The 16,739-nt window shown below is 39.1% G+C and overlaps 1 protein-coding gene across 1 annotated transcript in view; it reads right to left on the reverse strand.

Moving 5' to 3' along the window:
* Positions 1-321: 321 nt before the first annotated feature.
* The window catches only part of cntn3a.2 (contactin 3a, tandem duplicate 2), a 51,786-nt gene continuing 35,368 nt past the window's right edge, over positions 322-16,739 (reverse strand). Inside the window, exons 15-23 of the mRNA XM_084720019.1 lie at positions 13,837-13,995; positions 11,411-11,560; positions 10,868-10,938; positions 9,971-10,205; positions 9,350-9,459; positions 6,055-6,241; positions 5,707-5,819; positions 5,365-5,533; positions 322-1,308 (exon numbers count right to left, since the gene is read on the reverse strand). Of these exons, the coding sequence (XP_084576145.1) occupies positions 1,211-1,308; positions 5,365-5,533; positions 5,707-5,819; positions 6,055-6,241; positions 9,350-9,459; positions 9,971-10,205; positions 10,868-10,938; positions 11,411-11,560; positions 13,837-13,995 (1,292 nt within the window). The 3' untranslated portion in view covers positions 322-1,210. The remainder of the gene's footprint in view (positions 1,309-5,364; positions 5,534-5,706; positions 5,820-6,054; positions 6,242-9,349; positions 9,460-9,970; positions 10,206-10,867; positions 10,939-11,410; positions 11,561-13,836; positions 13,996-16,739) is intronic.

Here is a 16,739-nt window from a genome sequence, read left to right on the forward strand (position 1 = left end):
CCTGCTATCAGCTGTTTGTTGCTTAGCCACATGTTGCCTAGCAACACAAGCAGCAGGGATTATAAGATACAAGAATTACTGTATATTTCATGTTATTACTGAAAAACAACAGTAAAAGTCGAATACAAATGTAAAAATTATTAAATGATAGATATTTTTATTTTGATGTTTGTTGCCATGTGGCCATGGTATAACATGGGATAACAGCCTCGAAGTTGGACTCTGTGGAGGCAAGTGGATTGCAATTGAATGTACACCTTGTTGGGTATGTTTGACGCTTTTTTGGGCCTTAAATGAAATGAATTTCTCTCTAAATTTCTCTCAACTGACTGATTGTTTCAGCATTAGTGTTAAAGGAAATACACAGGCGGTTAAATACCTCTCCCACTGCTGCTGTAAACTTTGTGAATGCAGAGAAAAGTCCAATCCATCAATCAATGGGCTGTTCCAATAATTGTTGTGAGGCATTAAGGAGTCCTCGTGGTACATTCAGCTCTCCACAATCAAATGATAAAAGGTAAATGGGCTAACACTGGCACTGTGAGCTGTTTTATGGGTTTCATCTGGGACACAACCAACTTTTAATGGGGCATGTAAAGATGAAGGTGGCTGTAGTAAGCTCTGAAACACTTGAGTATCACTGACTAGTGTCTATAAGTGACAGCGTTACAAGAATCTCCAAAGGCACGGGCACGGGTGAATGAATATGTTCCGACTCGCCAGTTCAGATGTGATGAGGAAAACTGAAAAATATTCAAAAATACAAAATACAACTTCTCATCACGGCCCTCTGCAAGGTACACCGAGACCTTCAAGAATAAGAAAGTGTGAGGAATAAAATGTTGAGGAAAAGCATGTAGCTATTTTAGCAATAACAACAAGAAGGCTGAAACTACTTTGGCACATGAATGGAAGTAAGGCATCTGTATCATTCGAAAAAAGAGTTGAAATGGAGCGTTGTTTCCAACCCGGCAGAAATGTCAAAACAGACCTATGTTAAAAAAAAGGCTCAAGCATTGCCCCTTAATTAAGTGTCTGACAGCACGCTCCGCTTCGTGTTGCCTCATACCCGCAAACTAACACTGCAAAATAGTATGTGGTCACCTCCAAAAATGAGAGGGGGGAAAAAAACTCAGCAACTTTCACGAATTAAAGAAAAAAAAACATACCAATAAGAATGCTGAAAAACAAAGCAGAGTTTGTCATGGTGTCACGACGTTGACCTGAATGTTGATATTGCGATGGCGATAAACAGGGAGACAGGGGAGACGTCCATGCTCCAGGCTCTTGAGCCACGGGCACTCATACCTGCAACACAAACACACACAAAGAAGCACACAATAAATTGATATTAAAACTGAAGGAGGAAATGGCAGGTGACAGCAGCCAGAGTTGAGACCAAGTCATTGTTTTGTAAGTCCAGTCTCAAATCTTTCCACTCAAGTCTCAAGTCAAGATAGACAAGTCCTGAGTCCTAAACTTACAGTTTTGGGACCTAAACAAGTCATAATGTGCTCTTCGCCAAATGCAATGCCATTTAAACAACAGAGACTCAACATACTTTTTGTTGTGTAATTTCAAATGTTGAACGGAGCAGGAAGTTGTTGTATCTCTTGTCTTTTGCTCTGCACATTTTACATACAGCAATTGTTTTTTTGTTGATAGTTTTAGTACAAAAACAAAATTATCCTTGGTATAAATTTTTCCTACTGGAGCTCAGGATCATAACTTTAGTTCTTCATGGTTCTCTCCTCCAACTTGGTTGGATGCTGTTGGAGCAGTCCAAACAAAGTGGATCTGATGAATTGATGGTGCGTTCCATTTGAACTGGAAAGTCAGAATTTCTGAGTTCCCAGTTGTAAAATTCAACCAGAATGCCCCGTGAAGTTTGATTTCCAACTTGATGAGTTGAAATCCAGTGTGGCATCAACAGTAGTAAAGCTGTTTATTAGCACTTCTGTCTCAATAAATCAATTGTACACAATGGGCTCTCAGTAGACGTACTGTGACATTGTTTTGTATGCACAAAATATTGCAGAATCAAGCTCAAAAAAGTTTTTTCCAACTTGTTGCGCTAGAACACGGTCAACTCGGGTGACCTCGGAGGTAAACAGAATGCACCATAAAAAGTTCAGTGTGTAAGATTTACAAGGATTTACTGGAAGAATATGGCAAAAATGGGATATATTTATAAGTTCTAATTCATGCATAATCAACTAAAAATATGAATTGCTGTGTTTTTTTCTATAATGAGCCGTTTATATGTATGTAGATCGTCATGTTGCACTGCTATGTTTCTACATGTAGCCCAGAATTGACAAACCAAACGCTGTCTCTAGACACACACTGTCGTGGCCATCATTCAGCTTCTTCTACACACTAGGAATTGCAGTTTTCCAGCAGAACTGGGCTTCTTTTGAAGTGTTGCTGCAGGTTGAATTACCTTCTAATATTTATAAATAAAAATAATTTTTTAAATGAACTGATTTTTTATACCCAAATCCTACTCCAGATCGTCATGTACGCACATGGACATGGGACATGTCACTTGCAGGGCCCCACACACACACACACACACACACACACACACACACACACACACACACACACACACACACACACACACACACACACACACACACACACACACACACACACACACACACACGACGTCTCTAATGCTCTCCACCCACCAGTGCCAGTTTTATTGGCTGTTGGGCTGGTTTTGATCTGCCAATTGGCTGGTTTTGCCTGTTACACCTGGCAGCTCTGAGGGAGAGTGACATGAGGTGTTTGTAATCTGCAAGCTCACTGCTCAATGCCACTAAATCCTACACACAGGCCCTTACAGTGTCTACTTCCTGGGAATGAAATGCATTGATTCATGGCACTCTTTTTAAATAACACACTCCTAAAAACATACTTTTTCATTTTTGGTCTTGGGGGGGGGGGGGTGTCAAGTATTTTTAGGTCAAAAGACTCAAGTCCAAGTGAAGTCATGAGTCATTGGTATTAAAGTATTAAGTGCTACTAAGTTGAGTTGCAAGTCTTTTTGATTTTGTCAGTCGAGTCTAACGTCATCTGATTTGTGACTTGAGTCTGACTTGGATCCAAGTCAGGTGACTCGGATCCACACCTCTGGCAGCAGCACCAACAGAGCAGGACATCAATCTGAAATGATAAGGTCTTGACTGAAAAAAGCAGATCAGCAAAAAAGATTCTGACTTAAAAGTTATATACTTAAATTTCAAAAACATAAAACAGGCATCTCACAGGGGTTCTTAAAATATGGTAAAAAACAATTTATGTCCTGGCTTATGACTGCGGTGGAAGTAAAATATGTATTAAGGGAGCTGGTGTAAAGGGACCAGGAGCCTGATGCTGTTTCCCCTCATCACCACTTTCTCATGTATGATTCAAGTGACTCAATTAACTCTTATGCATCACTGACTATTTTCCTGTAATGACATAATATCCATATAAAACCCATTCTTGGATAAAATATATATTATTGATGCACAAGAAACCTCCTGAACCACGTCTGATGTTTCAGAGCTCCTAGTTTCTATAAACACAGCGCTCCGTTTGGCCTGCTAATGCGTTTTGCCCACATATTTTTCTTTGCAATATCCAAAGAATCTCTGCGAAAGAAAAAATAGCCTATTTTTCAAATGAAATTTAAAAGAAAAAGCCAGCATGGAATTCTATCTCTCTCAACTGCTGTTTTCAGGGATTCAACACAGAATATCAACAATGCAAATTAGCATTTAGAGCAGGAGAAGAGCCCCCTGGAGTCCCACAGGACAGTAATAGCATCTAGTAAAAGAGAGAGTCAACCCCTGCGACAGAGATGGATTGCGCTGCATATTTCAGCAAAATATAAGCCAGGAAGAGCCGAACGGGGGTGGCTGGGGACACAAGTAATGGTGAGTCAACGGAGGACAAAATGTCCCTGTCAGGTTTAAGGAGTGCTAAGTGACTTCATTTATGAGAGTAGGTAAATAAAAAAAAGAAGCCGTGAGAGATGAATTTATGTCAGATGTTTCCATTCTGTTGTGTTTCTCGACAACATGGTGGCATTGGCATATTTCAATGACACGACTGTAGACTGAAAACCTTGAAGTTACAGGGTTTTCTTTTCTTGCACTTCTTGTAGCCACTGTGTCTTTTTCACACAAGGCCAAGCCCAGCTCCAACTGTTTCTTGAACTTTTTATTTTTAATTCTGTGACAACAACACAACACTCAACTATAATAACAGGGCCAGCGTGTGTTCATGTGAAGCACCTCGAGTGAATGTAGTCAGAAAATCTGTTTTTTTGCACTGTTGCCATGCTGTGGAACAGCCTTTCCGCTACCAATCAAGTTTGTAAATACAAGAGGGGCATACAGAAGTTAGTTTTGGATTTGGAGTGATCTTTTTATTTCTTAAACTGTGGTGATGTGTTTTTGGATTTCAGGATTGTTTTGTTTAGTCTTCATGTTGAATATCTTGTTTCCTTTCATTTCTTTCATTCGTCTAATATCTCAGGACCAAGTTGTAAATAAACATTTTTACTTTGAATAGATTGGGTTCTTTTAAGTGGGGTTCTATGAAGTACTCTTTAATAGTCTCTCTTTAATTAGCTGTACGCCCCCCTGTTTGGAGAAGCAGAGACGAGTACCAGCACGGAAGCTAGGCAATATACAGCTGTGGACAGGGTCAGCAACAAAACAAAGTTTATCCACTTAAAAAAGGTCCGGGAAAACTGGCCTTATATAAGCCCAATATCAGTATCTCCAAAGCAACCAAACTCCAAATCATTAATTTTACCTTACAGAACACAAGAATTGTTGGTCCACCACTGCTTCGATCTGTTACTTTACTTGTGTTACTTATGTGAATCTGAACTAACCTTTTAAAACGTCAAAGCCACACAATAACACAAACAGAGGCGCTAACAGAGGCAGTGGTAGACCATCAACTCCTGTGTTCTGTCACGTTAAATTATTGATGCTACTTGTGGAGTTTGGGTGAAAAAGAAAGTTCTACCTAACACTACCTGACAGCAGAGTAAAGCGGCAAGAATACTGTAACTATAGCGTACACTTATAGTGGTATTGATTTATTTTAGGGGGACCTTTTTTAAGTGGCTAAATTACATTTTGTTGCTGGCCCCGTCTAGCTTCTGTGCTCCTCTCTACCTCTTGAAACTGGGGGTGTGACGACCACCGTCTACTCTAGCTAATACTAGTAGCTCATACAACCCTAAATCAAACAATCCCAACTACCCCTTTAACATGTTATTCTTTGGATTTTAGTTACCATCAATTAAACCAATCAATCAATGAATCAATCAATCACTACAACCCAGAGGGAGCTTACTCAGTTGGTGGATTTGTATGGGATCCGAGGCCGGGCCCAGCCCTCCTTCACTCAGCGTCTGGATGTGGATGATGTAGTCGTCCTCCTCCTCAAGGAGGGTCAGCTCTGCTGTTGAGTTAGCTGTTGTGAGCGTGTTTACCTCTTTGTGTCTCTGTCTCCTGTATGACAACTGAATATGGGAGGGAGAAACAAGGTGGGTGACACACTGTAAACATGCATTCTTACAGCCTGACAGCTTAGAGTGAGGCACCGCTGCACACATATAGTCCACACTTTCACTCAGTCTGATACATAATGGGAAAAACATGCAACTGTGGAGCTCACTGACGACGTAAAACTCACTTGGTAGCCTGTAACTTCTGACTCTGACTCCATCGCCACCACAGGTTCCCAGTAAAGAGACAGTTGAGAGCCAATTAGGGTCCATTCCACATTCAGTGGCGGTTGAGCCGGAGCTGCATGATATAAAAATTCATTGCTATATGTCAGCACAGGAACATGTTACTGTCACATCATTATACAAAAATTACCATATTCCTCTCATTGGATAATACGACTTTAATGAATGAGGTTAGAAACAGATATTGCATTTCCTGCGTTGTTGCTAAAAATAAAACCTCTGAATTATAATCAGTTTCAATACAAAATCAAACACTTGAGCAGCAGGACATCTTGGGTGCTGCAACGTACGAGGCTTCTTTGTGGTCACGTTGATTGCAGGGAGGAAAGGGCCGGTGCCCGCTGTGTTGAAAGCGCTGACTGTCAGGAAATACTGCGTGTTTCCTGCCAAGCCGCTCACTGTGACCGAGGTCTGGTTCCAAGGCACCCTAACCTTCCCCATGGTCTCAGGTTTAGTGTCATCTTCCCAGTACACCACCTGTTTGAGATGGAGAGCGTGGATTAAAGCTGGGATACATGGCTTTGGACTGGAGCAAAATGTGTGCATTTTTCTCTCATACACAGCACAACGCAGCGTTTGTAGTTGTTTTTGATGTCTTGAGTGAAACGTGATGTTAAATGATCACCTCTGGGTGTATAAGAAAGATCACAGTTTTCTTTTATCTTTCCAGCAGGATATTTGATCTGACATTACAAAGCATTTAATAAAAGGATAGTTCAGATTATTTGAAGTGGGTTTGTATGAGGTACTTATCCATAGTCAGTGTATTATCTACAGTAAATGATGGTCAGCACAGCCCCAGTTTCAAGAAGCAGCAGGCGTAGCTGTGTAGCAAGCAAAGCAATGCACTGCTGTGGACAGGGTCTGCAGCAAAACATATTTTAGTCACCTAAAAAAAAGATCAGTTGGATTTTGCACTATATTTAGAATACTTCCATTGCTTTACTTTACCATTAGGTGGCCTTTTCTAACAGAAAACTGCTGTTATATAAACCAAACATAGCTCTTTCCAAACCAACCAAACCCTATTGATGAAATCAGTCATTTTACCTCACAGAGAAAAGGAGTTGCTGGTCCATCACTGCCTTGATCTGTTATTTTGTTTAAGTTACTGTGAGACTTTGGTGTTTTAAAAGGTTAGTTCAGATTCAAAGAAGGCACACAATAACCCAAACAAAATAACCGATCGAGGGAGCAGTAGACCAGCAACTTGTGTGTTCTGTAAGGTAAAATTACTGGTTTTGCTTAAGGAGTCTGGTGGCAAGGTAAAGCAATGACAGTATTGTAAATCTAAGTTACGCCTTAACTGATATTAGATTTTTTAGGTCGTCCTCTTTTAAGTGGAAAAAACCACACCCTTTTGTTGCTGACCCTGTCCATAGCAGTACAGTTTAGCTTTTTTGTTGGTGCCCCTCTCTGCAACTGAAAGAGTGACATAATGGGGAAGAAATTTATTATCCTTTTCCTTATCAATGAATCTACAGATTTTTAAGTAATTAAATAAATAATTATATAAATAAATGATTTAATCATTATAATGTCAAAATTAATAGACTACCCATTATAATTTCCCCAAAGCCCAAGGTGACAGCATCAAAATCTTTATTTTGTCCAACTAGCACTCAAAATCACAAAGTTTACTTAATTTACAAACATAAAGCAGAAAATGCTCTCATGTGAGAAGTGAGGACCAGATTTGCAGTTACGCTCAACTAAAATGATTCATCAATTATTTCTTTTGTTGTTTGACTAGTGGATTTATTGTCTAATCGTTTCAGCACTACAATACATCAATCTATGTTGCATCATGCGACATGTAATATTTAATTTTCCACTAATGAAATCTAGCTAATTATAATATGCATTTAAATGCAAATATTGCAGATCAAATACCAACTAGTTACCAATCAGAAAATAAGTGACCATTTTGTTATCAAGCCCTCTCAACATCAAACAGAAAATAAATGATCCGAGAATGACATCCGCCCCCACCCAGTCTACTTTTTTTCCTGTCATTATTATTCAATGTTAGCTGATGCTGACGTCTCTGAGGAGGCTCAGATATGAAGTGGCACAAAGACTTATTTTCCCAGATGGAAATATTGAAACAACTTTGATTTTACTGAGCAAGAGAATAACTTGCATTAAAGCTCGTTAATCATGCTGATTATTCAGTCAGAATTATGCAGGTGAAGCAATCAGCCTGTCCCAGATTTTGAAGGTAAAATAAAAAGCAATCTACTATTTCAGCTCTCAAATGTAAGAGTTTAATATTCATATTTTATTAAGTGAACAGCGATTGAAGACTAAAGATGGATTCCCATGGTGTGGCTGTGTTAGACTGCAAAAACGTTTAACTGTTAACACTTTTCAGTATGTTCACAAAGTTTCTGATGTGATATGATAACATGTCTTGGTACTGTGTAGATAATACTCACATTATTTAAATATCCCCATCATAGAGGTGACTTGTTACTCAAAGGAAAAGTGTTCTTGGACGTGCTGGCTCCAAAAGGGTTAAATGAGGACTTTGATTTGTGGTGATTTTTGTAAATTCACCATTTTGTAATCGCATGGCCTGTCAGGTGATCCCTCGGACAGTTGTTTGTGTAAACTGTCTTATGTTTGGAGAAGGGCTTGAAGCAAAATGTCACAATGTGGTATAACAATAAATGTTCACAGGTTTCGGTCAGAGGTAATGAAATGTAGTCAGTGAATACAAATTACATAACAATTTTTGTTATCTGTAAAGTAATCCATTGGATTATGACAAAATGTAACTTAATCTGAGTAATTAAAAAGTAAAAGAGTATTGAAAATATTACATCTTATACTAAAACACTGGATGGATCCATAAATATTTGACTTTCACAAATATTTTTTCTCTCTAAACGTCTCAGAATTTTCAGTGCTAATAAAATGCATTTTTGTAAAGCACTTTTCACGAGTTTATAGATTGTGAAAAAAAGTTGTAAGATTTTAAAATTGCCACATTTTAAAGATGAAATGAAAATGTAATCAAGTAATCACTGCAACTTTAATTACACATTTTTCAAATTAAATCTTTACGGTTATTTTTTTTGCTCTTATTAGGTAATCCAATTACATGGAATCTGTTACTTCCAAACCCTGAATGTTCATGGGATCTAGTGTGTGACTCTATTTTCCTTGTTTGAGAGTCACTTGTGTCCATCACCTTGTATTTATCATGTTCGGATGTGCATACTTTAGTAAGTTTTCTGCATTTCTTGGTATTCTGACATGAGGTCTGGTGTAACATTGCAGCACAGACTATCATGAAGCTCTGTATCATGATACCCTGTAAATGACAGCAACATGAAAAGGCATGTGGACAGGCAATTTTCTTTTTGTTCTCTTGTAAACGCTCTGACATGTTTTCCCGTCGTGTCGCTACAAAGAACTGTATAATTTTGGCTGTAACAGTCGCCTGACTGAAACAGCCATTTCCATGGCGACGCTGGAGTTTTGGAAGTGATGGCTTTGAGGTACAACAGGGGCGATGACAAGCATTTGAATTGTGTTGTGCGTGTGATTTCTATTTCCATTTAAAAGGGTAAAATGTACCTCATAGCCGAGAACCCTTTCAGGGGTGAAGGAGAGAGCCTGCCAATTCACCTCAATCTCAGAGGCTGAGACACTTCTGGCCCAGACTCCCGCTGGCATCCCACTTGGCTCTGAAAACAGACAACAGGAGACTGAGCGCCGCTGCCTTCTTCCAACAGCACAGAGACAAGCGGAACAAATCTCTTCAATTTTTACATTTATAACAGTTCTGCATTCTTGTTGATCCCTGCTTGGATGAATCATCACACACACAGGTGGTGCTGGGAAATAGACCAACACCACACTATAGACTGACCCCCTCTCTGCAGGCTGAGAGATAGCATAGATCTAAATGCCAGCCTGTTTTCACTTTGGTATCACCATTCAAAAGAGCGTTGATATTTGGAGGCAATCAGCCTCTCCTTACATAAATGTGTTGCAATCTTTTCCCCCTCCAGTTTTCAACCCTTTTTTTTACTCATAAAAAGATTTCTGCAGATTTATTTTCCTGCATGTCTCTTCTTTTCATGCAGTAAAATAAATGTCTTTCATTGAAAAGCATTTTCATGATCTTTGTCCTTTTCAAAAACATAAAAAGCAGTGTAGCTTTGCAAAAAATCCCACTCACGGTCATTCCCTTACCTGTCTCTGCAGAGTAGATGGTGACCACAGGGCTGAATGGACCCTGTCCTTTGCTGTTGTAAGTGCCAACCTTGACATGAAATGGAGAGAAGGGCGCGATGCTGTCGTTGCGGTACACGTAGCGCGATGCACCGGGGGCGGAGGTGGCCACGTGAGTCCAGCTAACTTCTCCGAAGGCACGGAAAGCAATGATGTAACCAAAGCTCTCACCATTCTGCAGTTCTTCGGGGACAGGCTGAGAGTGAAACACAAAACTATAGTGATATTAAAACATATACAAACCACTCACGTTCACCCCGCCGCTGGGCTGACACAATCACCACCCACTCTCATGGTGCCAAAAGAAGTGCATGACCCACAAATTGCTTTTGTGACCCACCTGACGAAATGAAATGAGCAGTAAAATGCCATTTAAAAAAATCCAAGCTCATTACAGAACGTCCGTGCAGCTTTTAAAATGAAAAGGTATTTCTGATTTTAATGAAATGAGAAAACTCAAATAATGAGATAGCCTGAGCCGACTAATGACTTCTTCAATATCTACATTATTTTTCAATGACCAGACTGGTTCTTCGTTTCGTCGTTTTTGAGCAATTCAGATTTGTCTCAACAGCAGCAATTCACCACAGATCAAAGCCTCATAAATGACAATAACTGTCAGGTTCAGTGCTCTGCTTGTGTATACATCACTGCTGCCTCACATGCAGACTCTGTAACTAAGAAATTACAATGACTTTAACGCCAGACTTCAATTGACCAAAAATTTATGACACCCACAAGCCAAACAGAGCAGGGGCTTTAATTCAGGGAGAAATATTAAGCACGTCACTCAGGGATAAAAAAGATTAACTGCAGCCACTTTGAATAACAGACTAGAACATAAGACTGATGACTTACCTCCCATGTGATGACCAGTTCAGATCTGCTTCCTCCTCCTCCACCCACGTCACCTGGCGCTGCATCAGGAACTGCACAACACAGACCATGTTTACACCTCCATATAAGAAACCCTTTAGGCTTTGGAAAGCTGCACAAGGAGGATATGGAAGACTAATCCTAAAACATTTGTCTTTTTGCAGATCATAAATTGAGAGAGGGCTGCAACTGCTATTTTCATGGTGAATTAATCTGACAATTATTTTCATGATTAATAGATTAAGTGTTTTGACAACAAAATGTGAAAATCATCATAATTTTCCAGAGCCCAGTGTCACATTCAAATTGCTTCTTTTGACCAAACAACAGTCCAAAACTCAAAGACTCTTCATTTACTATCATAGATAAAGAAAAGCCAAACCAAAGAAAAGTTGGCTCCTAATTTTCTTTAAATTGACTAATTGATTAATTGACTAATCACTACAGCTCTACTTTGAAGTGTTGATTACTTTCTATCTGATCAGGATGAATGATTTGTAAAATAGTGAATTTCATTCACTGTACCTGCATCCTCTGTCCTGGTCTTTACTGACACAGGGCTGGGTTCTCCAACCCCAACACTGTTTCTGGCCAAAACCCGAAACTCATACTCCACCCAGGCATTGAGGTCCACTACAGTGGCTGTCAGTGTGTTCCCATCGATTATCTCAGGGACTGGGAAAAAAATGGAAAACATAAAGTTTATAGACGAAGCAAGAAAAACAAATCTATTCATAAGTGAAAAATGATAAAATGAAAGGCCGGTCCTTTATGTAAGCACCATATGGTGAATGTCAGGTGAGTTTTGGTTTTGAGTCTAGACTGTCAAAGGTCTGCTTCAAGTACTAAAGATGTGTGAAATGCTGAGAACACAAGTGAGGAAAGGTGAGATAAAGTCAGCTGTGAGCATTGCTGGTTGCAAAAGAGCCTTCTTTGATACCAACACTGGGGTTGCCAAAGCAATTTTCAAATCCTAGACATTGTGGCTTTACACCTGCATCAACATCTTTTTGGCCTGGCATCAGTAGGCTAATTCACAAATGCTAATTAGTCTGGAGCATTGTCGATTTCCAAGTGGAGACCAAAATGCCTCTGGACACAGTTGGATAGACCTACAACCAATCAGAGCAACGAAACATGTGACACAGAATTGTTGGTATCTATGAATTAAATTAACCAAAGCTTGTCAGAAGTACAGCGAACACATCTGTCTTATCAAGATTTCAGATAAAATATACCATCCACTTCGTTTATACTGATGTGAAAGTGAGTTTGAGAGAAACAGTTCCAAATTAGCAGCAGCCACCTTGATTGTTTATGAAAATGCCTCAACGGTCAGTAAGTTCATGCTCCTTGTTACAGTCATCGTATCAAACCTGCAGCATTTTAGATCAAAGGTTTTAATTGGCCTGAGCAGATCCAGGATGGGTGGAAATCTGTCTGAACTGGAGCGGGGCAGACGTACCTGCCAGAGCAAATGAAACATGAGCGTACAAATTAATCTGGTTCTCATGGTAAGACGTTTTTGGATAACTTGAAACCAGCTGGAAATACAATGTTGACTGATACAGATATTATCTACCACCTATCTAGACCGTTTGATATTTACACATCCAGCAGGTACGGAGCAACATTAGAAATCATTTGGAGTTGTGTTGCTGATCATCTGCCATCTGATTAATCTAAGTCAAGTATTTTCTCTCCCCTTTAGCTCTGTTTTTGGTCTCTACCAACTCTACCAACATATCTGGCTGTTTACCAGCTAAATGATCCACTTTGTCCATCAGCTAGTTTTGGTGGAAAATATTTAAAATCAGACAGAATATCCACTGTTTGTTTGACCTTTTTTTGCTGAAAACACCTGACTGATGCAGTAAAGTTGTGAGCCAGAAAACCAAAACACTGAGCTGTAAGATGTGCAAGAGCTGAGGGTGATAAATAGTTTTGGGTTCATCATTACCAGTGACCCCTTTTGACATTACACATAATCATTTCATACTTTGTTACTGTGAAAATATTGATTATTGCAGCTTTAACTTTTCCTTTTTTCTCACTTTTTCTTCTTCATTGGTACGGATTGTCGCTAACTGCTGTGTTATATTGTGGCATTACTTATTGGTGGATGTGCACTATACTCTTCTGTGCATTCTTTTATATTGTGTACAAGAATTCTATGAAAAATAAAGATATATTTGGTGCCTAATTAACATAAATTGAAGCACCAACAATACAAATGAATCTTTCAGGCTATCTGTGGCTCATTTACAGTTTTTTTCCCATACATCAATGTGTACTGCCCCTGTCAAATAAACTCATAAATAAAAAATACATTTCATTATATTACATTCATTTGCCAGATAAAGCAACTTACGATAGTAAAATAAATCATGATGGGAACAAGAGCTAGATGTCATACAAAAAGACTTGACTTAGTTTATGCAAATGATTCTCAAAGTTCATGTCCCCCACCACAATTTTTATCAATCAGTCACAATAATAGGGGAAGAAACAATAAAAAAAAGAACCGGGTTGAATTTTTGTGAAAATAAAGGTCAGCATTATAGCATCAACAAACTGTTGTTTGGTTATTTTCCTTATATAAATCATATTCATTCAGCTTTGTTTCACGCTGTATTTTTCCCCTGGTCAACCCCCTCCGGTCACTTAAACCAGGGATTAAGCAGATGAAAAGGATTTCAGTTTGAGGACTGAGGCAGGTCTAAAGGTCATTAAAGTGGTTTAAATGAGATCATGTACAAGCAGCAACAATGACCTCTAGTTCTCTTGAGTGAGACCTTGAATTCCCTCGCATCTCCAGAGCCTTCGTTCTGTATTTGACCCCACACTCTGACCTCCCAGCTGTAGGAATATTTCCCTGCGGGTATCTGTGAATTATCTGAATAACATCACATGTGGTATAGGATGAAAATTCATCTCCCAGCGCTGCCTACCTGTGTTAACCCTCTGCCAACCCACGGTGAAGGGAGTCCTGGTCTGGATGAGGTAATTGGTGATGGGGCTGCCGTTGTCTCTTCCGGGGCTCCAGGCCAGTTGGGCTGTACTGTCTGTCACCTCCTCCACCGTCACAGAGTCTGGCGGGCTGGGGGGGCCTGGCTCAATCATAGGAACAGACGCTGTGAGGTACTCGCACATGCAGAGGCACAGACGAGACTACAAAATGTGGATGTAACTGTGTCTGCGCACATACTGCAGGAAAAACAGAACAGTAGATATATTTGCACAAAAAACACACTGAGCAGGACAGTATTGTTGAGTTGAAAGCCTTTATATCTTTAGAGAAAAACATTTTCAAAAAGGTTCGAGTTTGAGGAGACGTTATGCCCTTCAAGAGGAATTAAAACTTAATTCAAGATTTATCCTCCAATATTCACACAACTTGTAATCCCTCCCTTTCATGGTCCTCCTGGTAATTGATCGATGAAACAGCAGACGTAAGTAGATGCAAGGCATCAAATTAAAAGGTAAAAGATGAAAAAAGGGCCTCATAGCCCTGAAGAAGCAGAGTTTTATCATTTATTTTCATTATCCTGCCAATTAAGCAGTGTGATGTTTTACTTTAGCCTCATCTACTGTTTCCTGTCCTAATGAACGTGTCGGCTCATCAGAAATAATAGACCACTGGAGAGCTGTGAGACAGACCGCAGAATAATAACGCCCCTAGCTCTGCTCACGCTCCGCACCGTCTCTGAAGTGCTCTCTAATCTGAAGCAAAACATTCTAATTATTAAAGCATTAAATTACTATTTTAATAAACAATCAATGCTTCGGAAAAACAAACAACTGATTTTGTGTTTATGGTGCATGCACTGCGTACGTGCTGTATGTATAAATGTGTGTGCGCATAAACATTTAGCAGAAAACACTCGACATGCATGTGAACAAGTAACTGCTGGACTACATTTTCTTGTTTACAAAAGCTTTTAACGTGCTGCCCACATGCATTTGGCCTTAAAGCCCTGGCTTTAGAGATATTGATCTTTGTAAAACTCATTAGCAGCTCTTGATAAAAAAAAAAACCTTTAATACACTGGCCTCATTAATACATATTAATGGAACACACAATCAAGGATCAATTCCTTATCCTCTTAATTATATTTCATTGGCTGAGGCAAGAGGGTGCTGTCACTGTCTTGTGGGTGTTCAAATAATCTGTTATTAATATGGACAGCCTGTCTGGGCTTTTATTGTGAACTTGGCACAGGGCAAATTAATATCTAGCTGTATTATGAACAGTGCTGGGAAGAGTTGTGAAAATCTGTACTCAAGTAGAACTAATGAAATATTCAATTACCAGTAAAACTACTGGTGTTAAAAAAAATAATTAAGTAAAATTAATTAAGTATTCTTCTCAAAAACTGCTCAGTGTATTAGTTATTTTTTTTTAACCTTTAATGTTTAATGCATTAGCAGCATTTAATCAAAAGGGGTTTCACTTTCTCAAAATCTTGTGTCTAAATGACTTCCTGCTCCTGTGCTGCTCTGCTCAGTGGTCACAGTCACCTCGCTAAACCTGCGGCTGCTGCAGCAGATGAAAGGTTTGGATATTAATTCAAATTGCAGGCCTACTCAATACTCAATTATGATTTTAAAAGTAAATAAAATCATAAGTAGATTACATTGTGTGATACATACTACAGTATAGAATCTGACTGATCTATTGGTGACTGTCATTATTGGCCTGACATTGGCCTATTGAAGTTATATTGGCAGGGTTGGGCATCAAGAACCATTTCTAAATAAGATTCAATGACAAAAATATAGGCAACAATCTGTGTGTATTTGAACCTTTTTCTCAATTCAGGTTTAATATATACATACATTTGGTCAATTTGTATTTTTTAATATGTTTATTGTTAAACTGTAATATATCCTGCCTTCATTTCGTTATATATTTGTTACAATTGTTAACCACTTTTGAGGGATTATTCCAAAAAATGAGCACTCATGTATGTACTTCTATATATGTGTATTATATAATGGCCAATATATCGATATCTGGAATTTTTTATTCCCTAAAATATCAGTATCTGCCCCAAAAATCCATCATCAGTTGGACCCTTCTTAGCAGGAGTAAAATTACAGACTTGAGAAATATACTCAAAAGTACACATATCCCCCAGAAAGTAAGCTGTAATTTGGTTACTTCCATGCCCGATTATGAATATTTACGGACACAGTAATATTACTTTCATCAGAACTTCAATCAATTAAACTTGTACAGTGTTGTAGTGACAGGATGATGATGATGATGATGATGATGATGATGATGATGATGATGATGATGATGATGATGATGATGATGATGCACCTGTGCTCGCCAAGTGGTTTGAATGCTAATGACCATGATGTTTTCTGTATAACATGACCTTCTCCATAACCACCACCACCAACACCCAGTGAAGTGTTTGTGAGGCATCAACGAGTGGCATCTAAAACATTTTCCATTGCCACTGTAAAAAAAACAAGAACCCAGATGATCACTCAAGAGTCTTTGTGTCAGGAGCTATTATCATTGACCTTCAGCGCTGCCAGAGGAGCGGAGTGTGGCAGGATGGGAAACGGCACCCTGCAAAATCATTGAGCTACTATCACTAACACTACATGAAAGCAATAACACACCAATTACCAATAATCAGAATTACTGTACAGTAATATGATCATAAATGTCCATTATATGGTGCAGCAACCATGAGCACAATCTCACAGACACAAGCGGTTTCATAGTTAAATGAGTCTTACATTATTCACATTGTTGTCTTGCATTTTTTTTTCAGCAATCATAAATCCAGCCACCGATGGAAGATGGTGTTTTCTCAGCTACCTGCCATGCAGA

The sequence above is a fragment of the Lutjanus erythropterus genome, chromosome 6, assembly GCF_056507025.1.
Source record: "Lutjanus erythropterus isolate fLutEry1 chromosome 6, fLutEry1.hap2, whole genome shotgun sequence".
In the NCBI taxonomy this organism is placed as follows: domain Eukaryota; kingdom Metazoa; phylum Chordata; class Actinopteri; order Lutjaniformes; family Lutjanidae; genus Lutjanus; species Lutjanus erythropterus.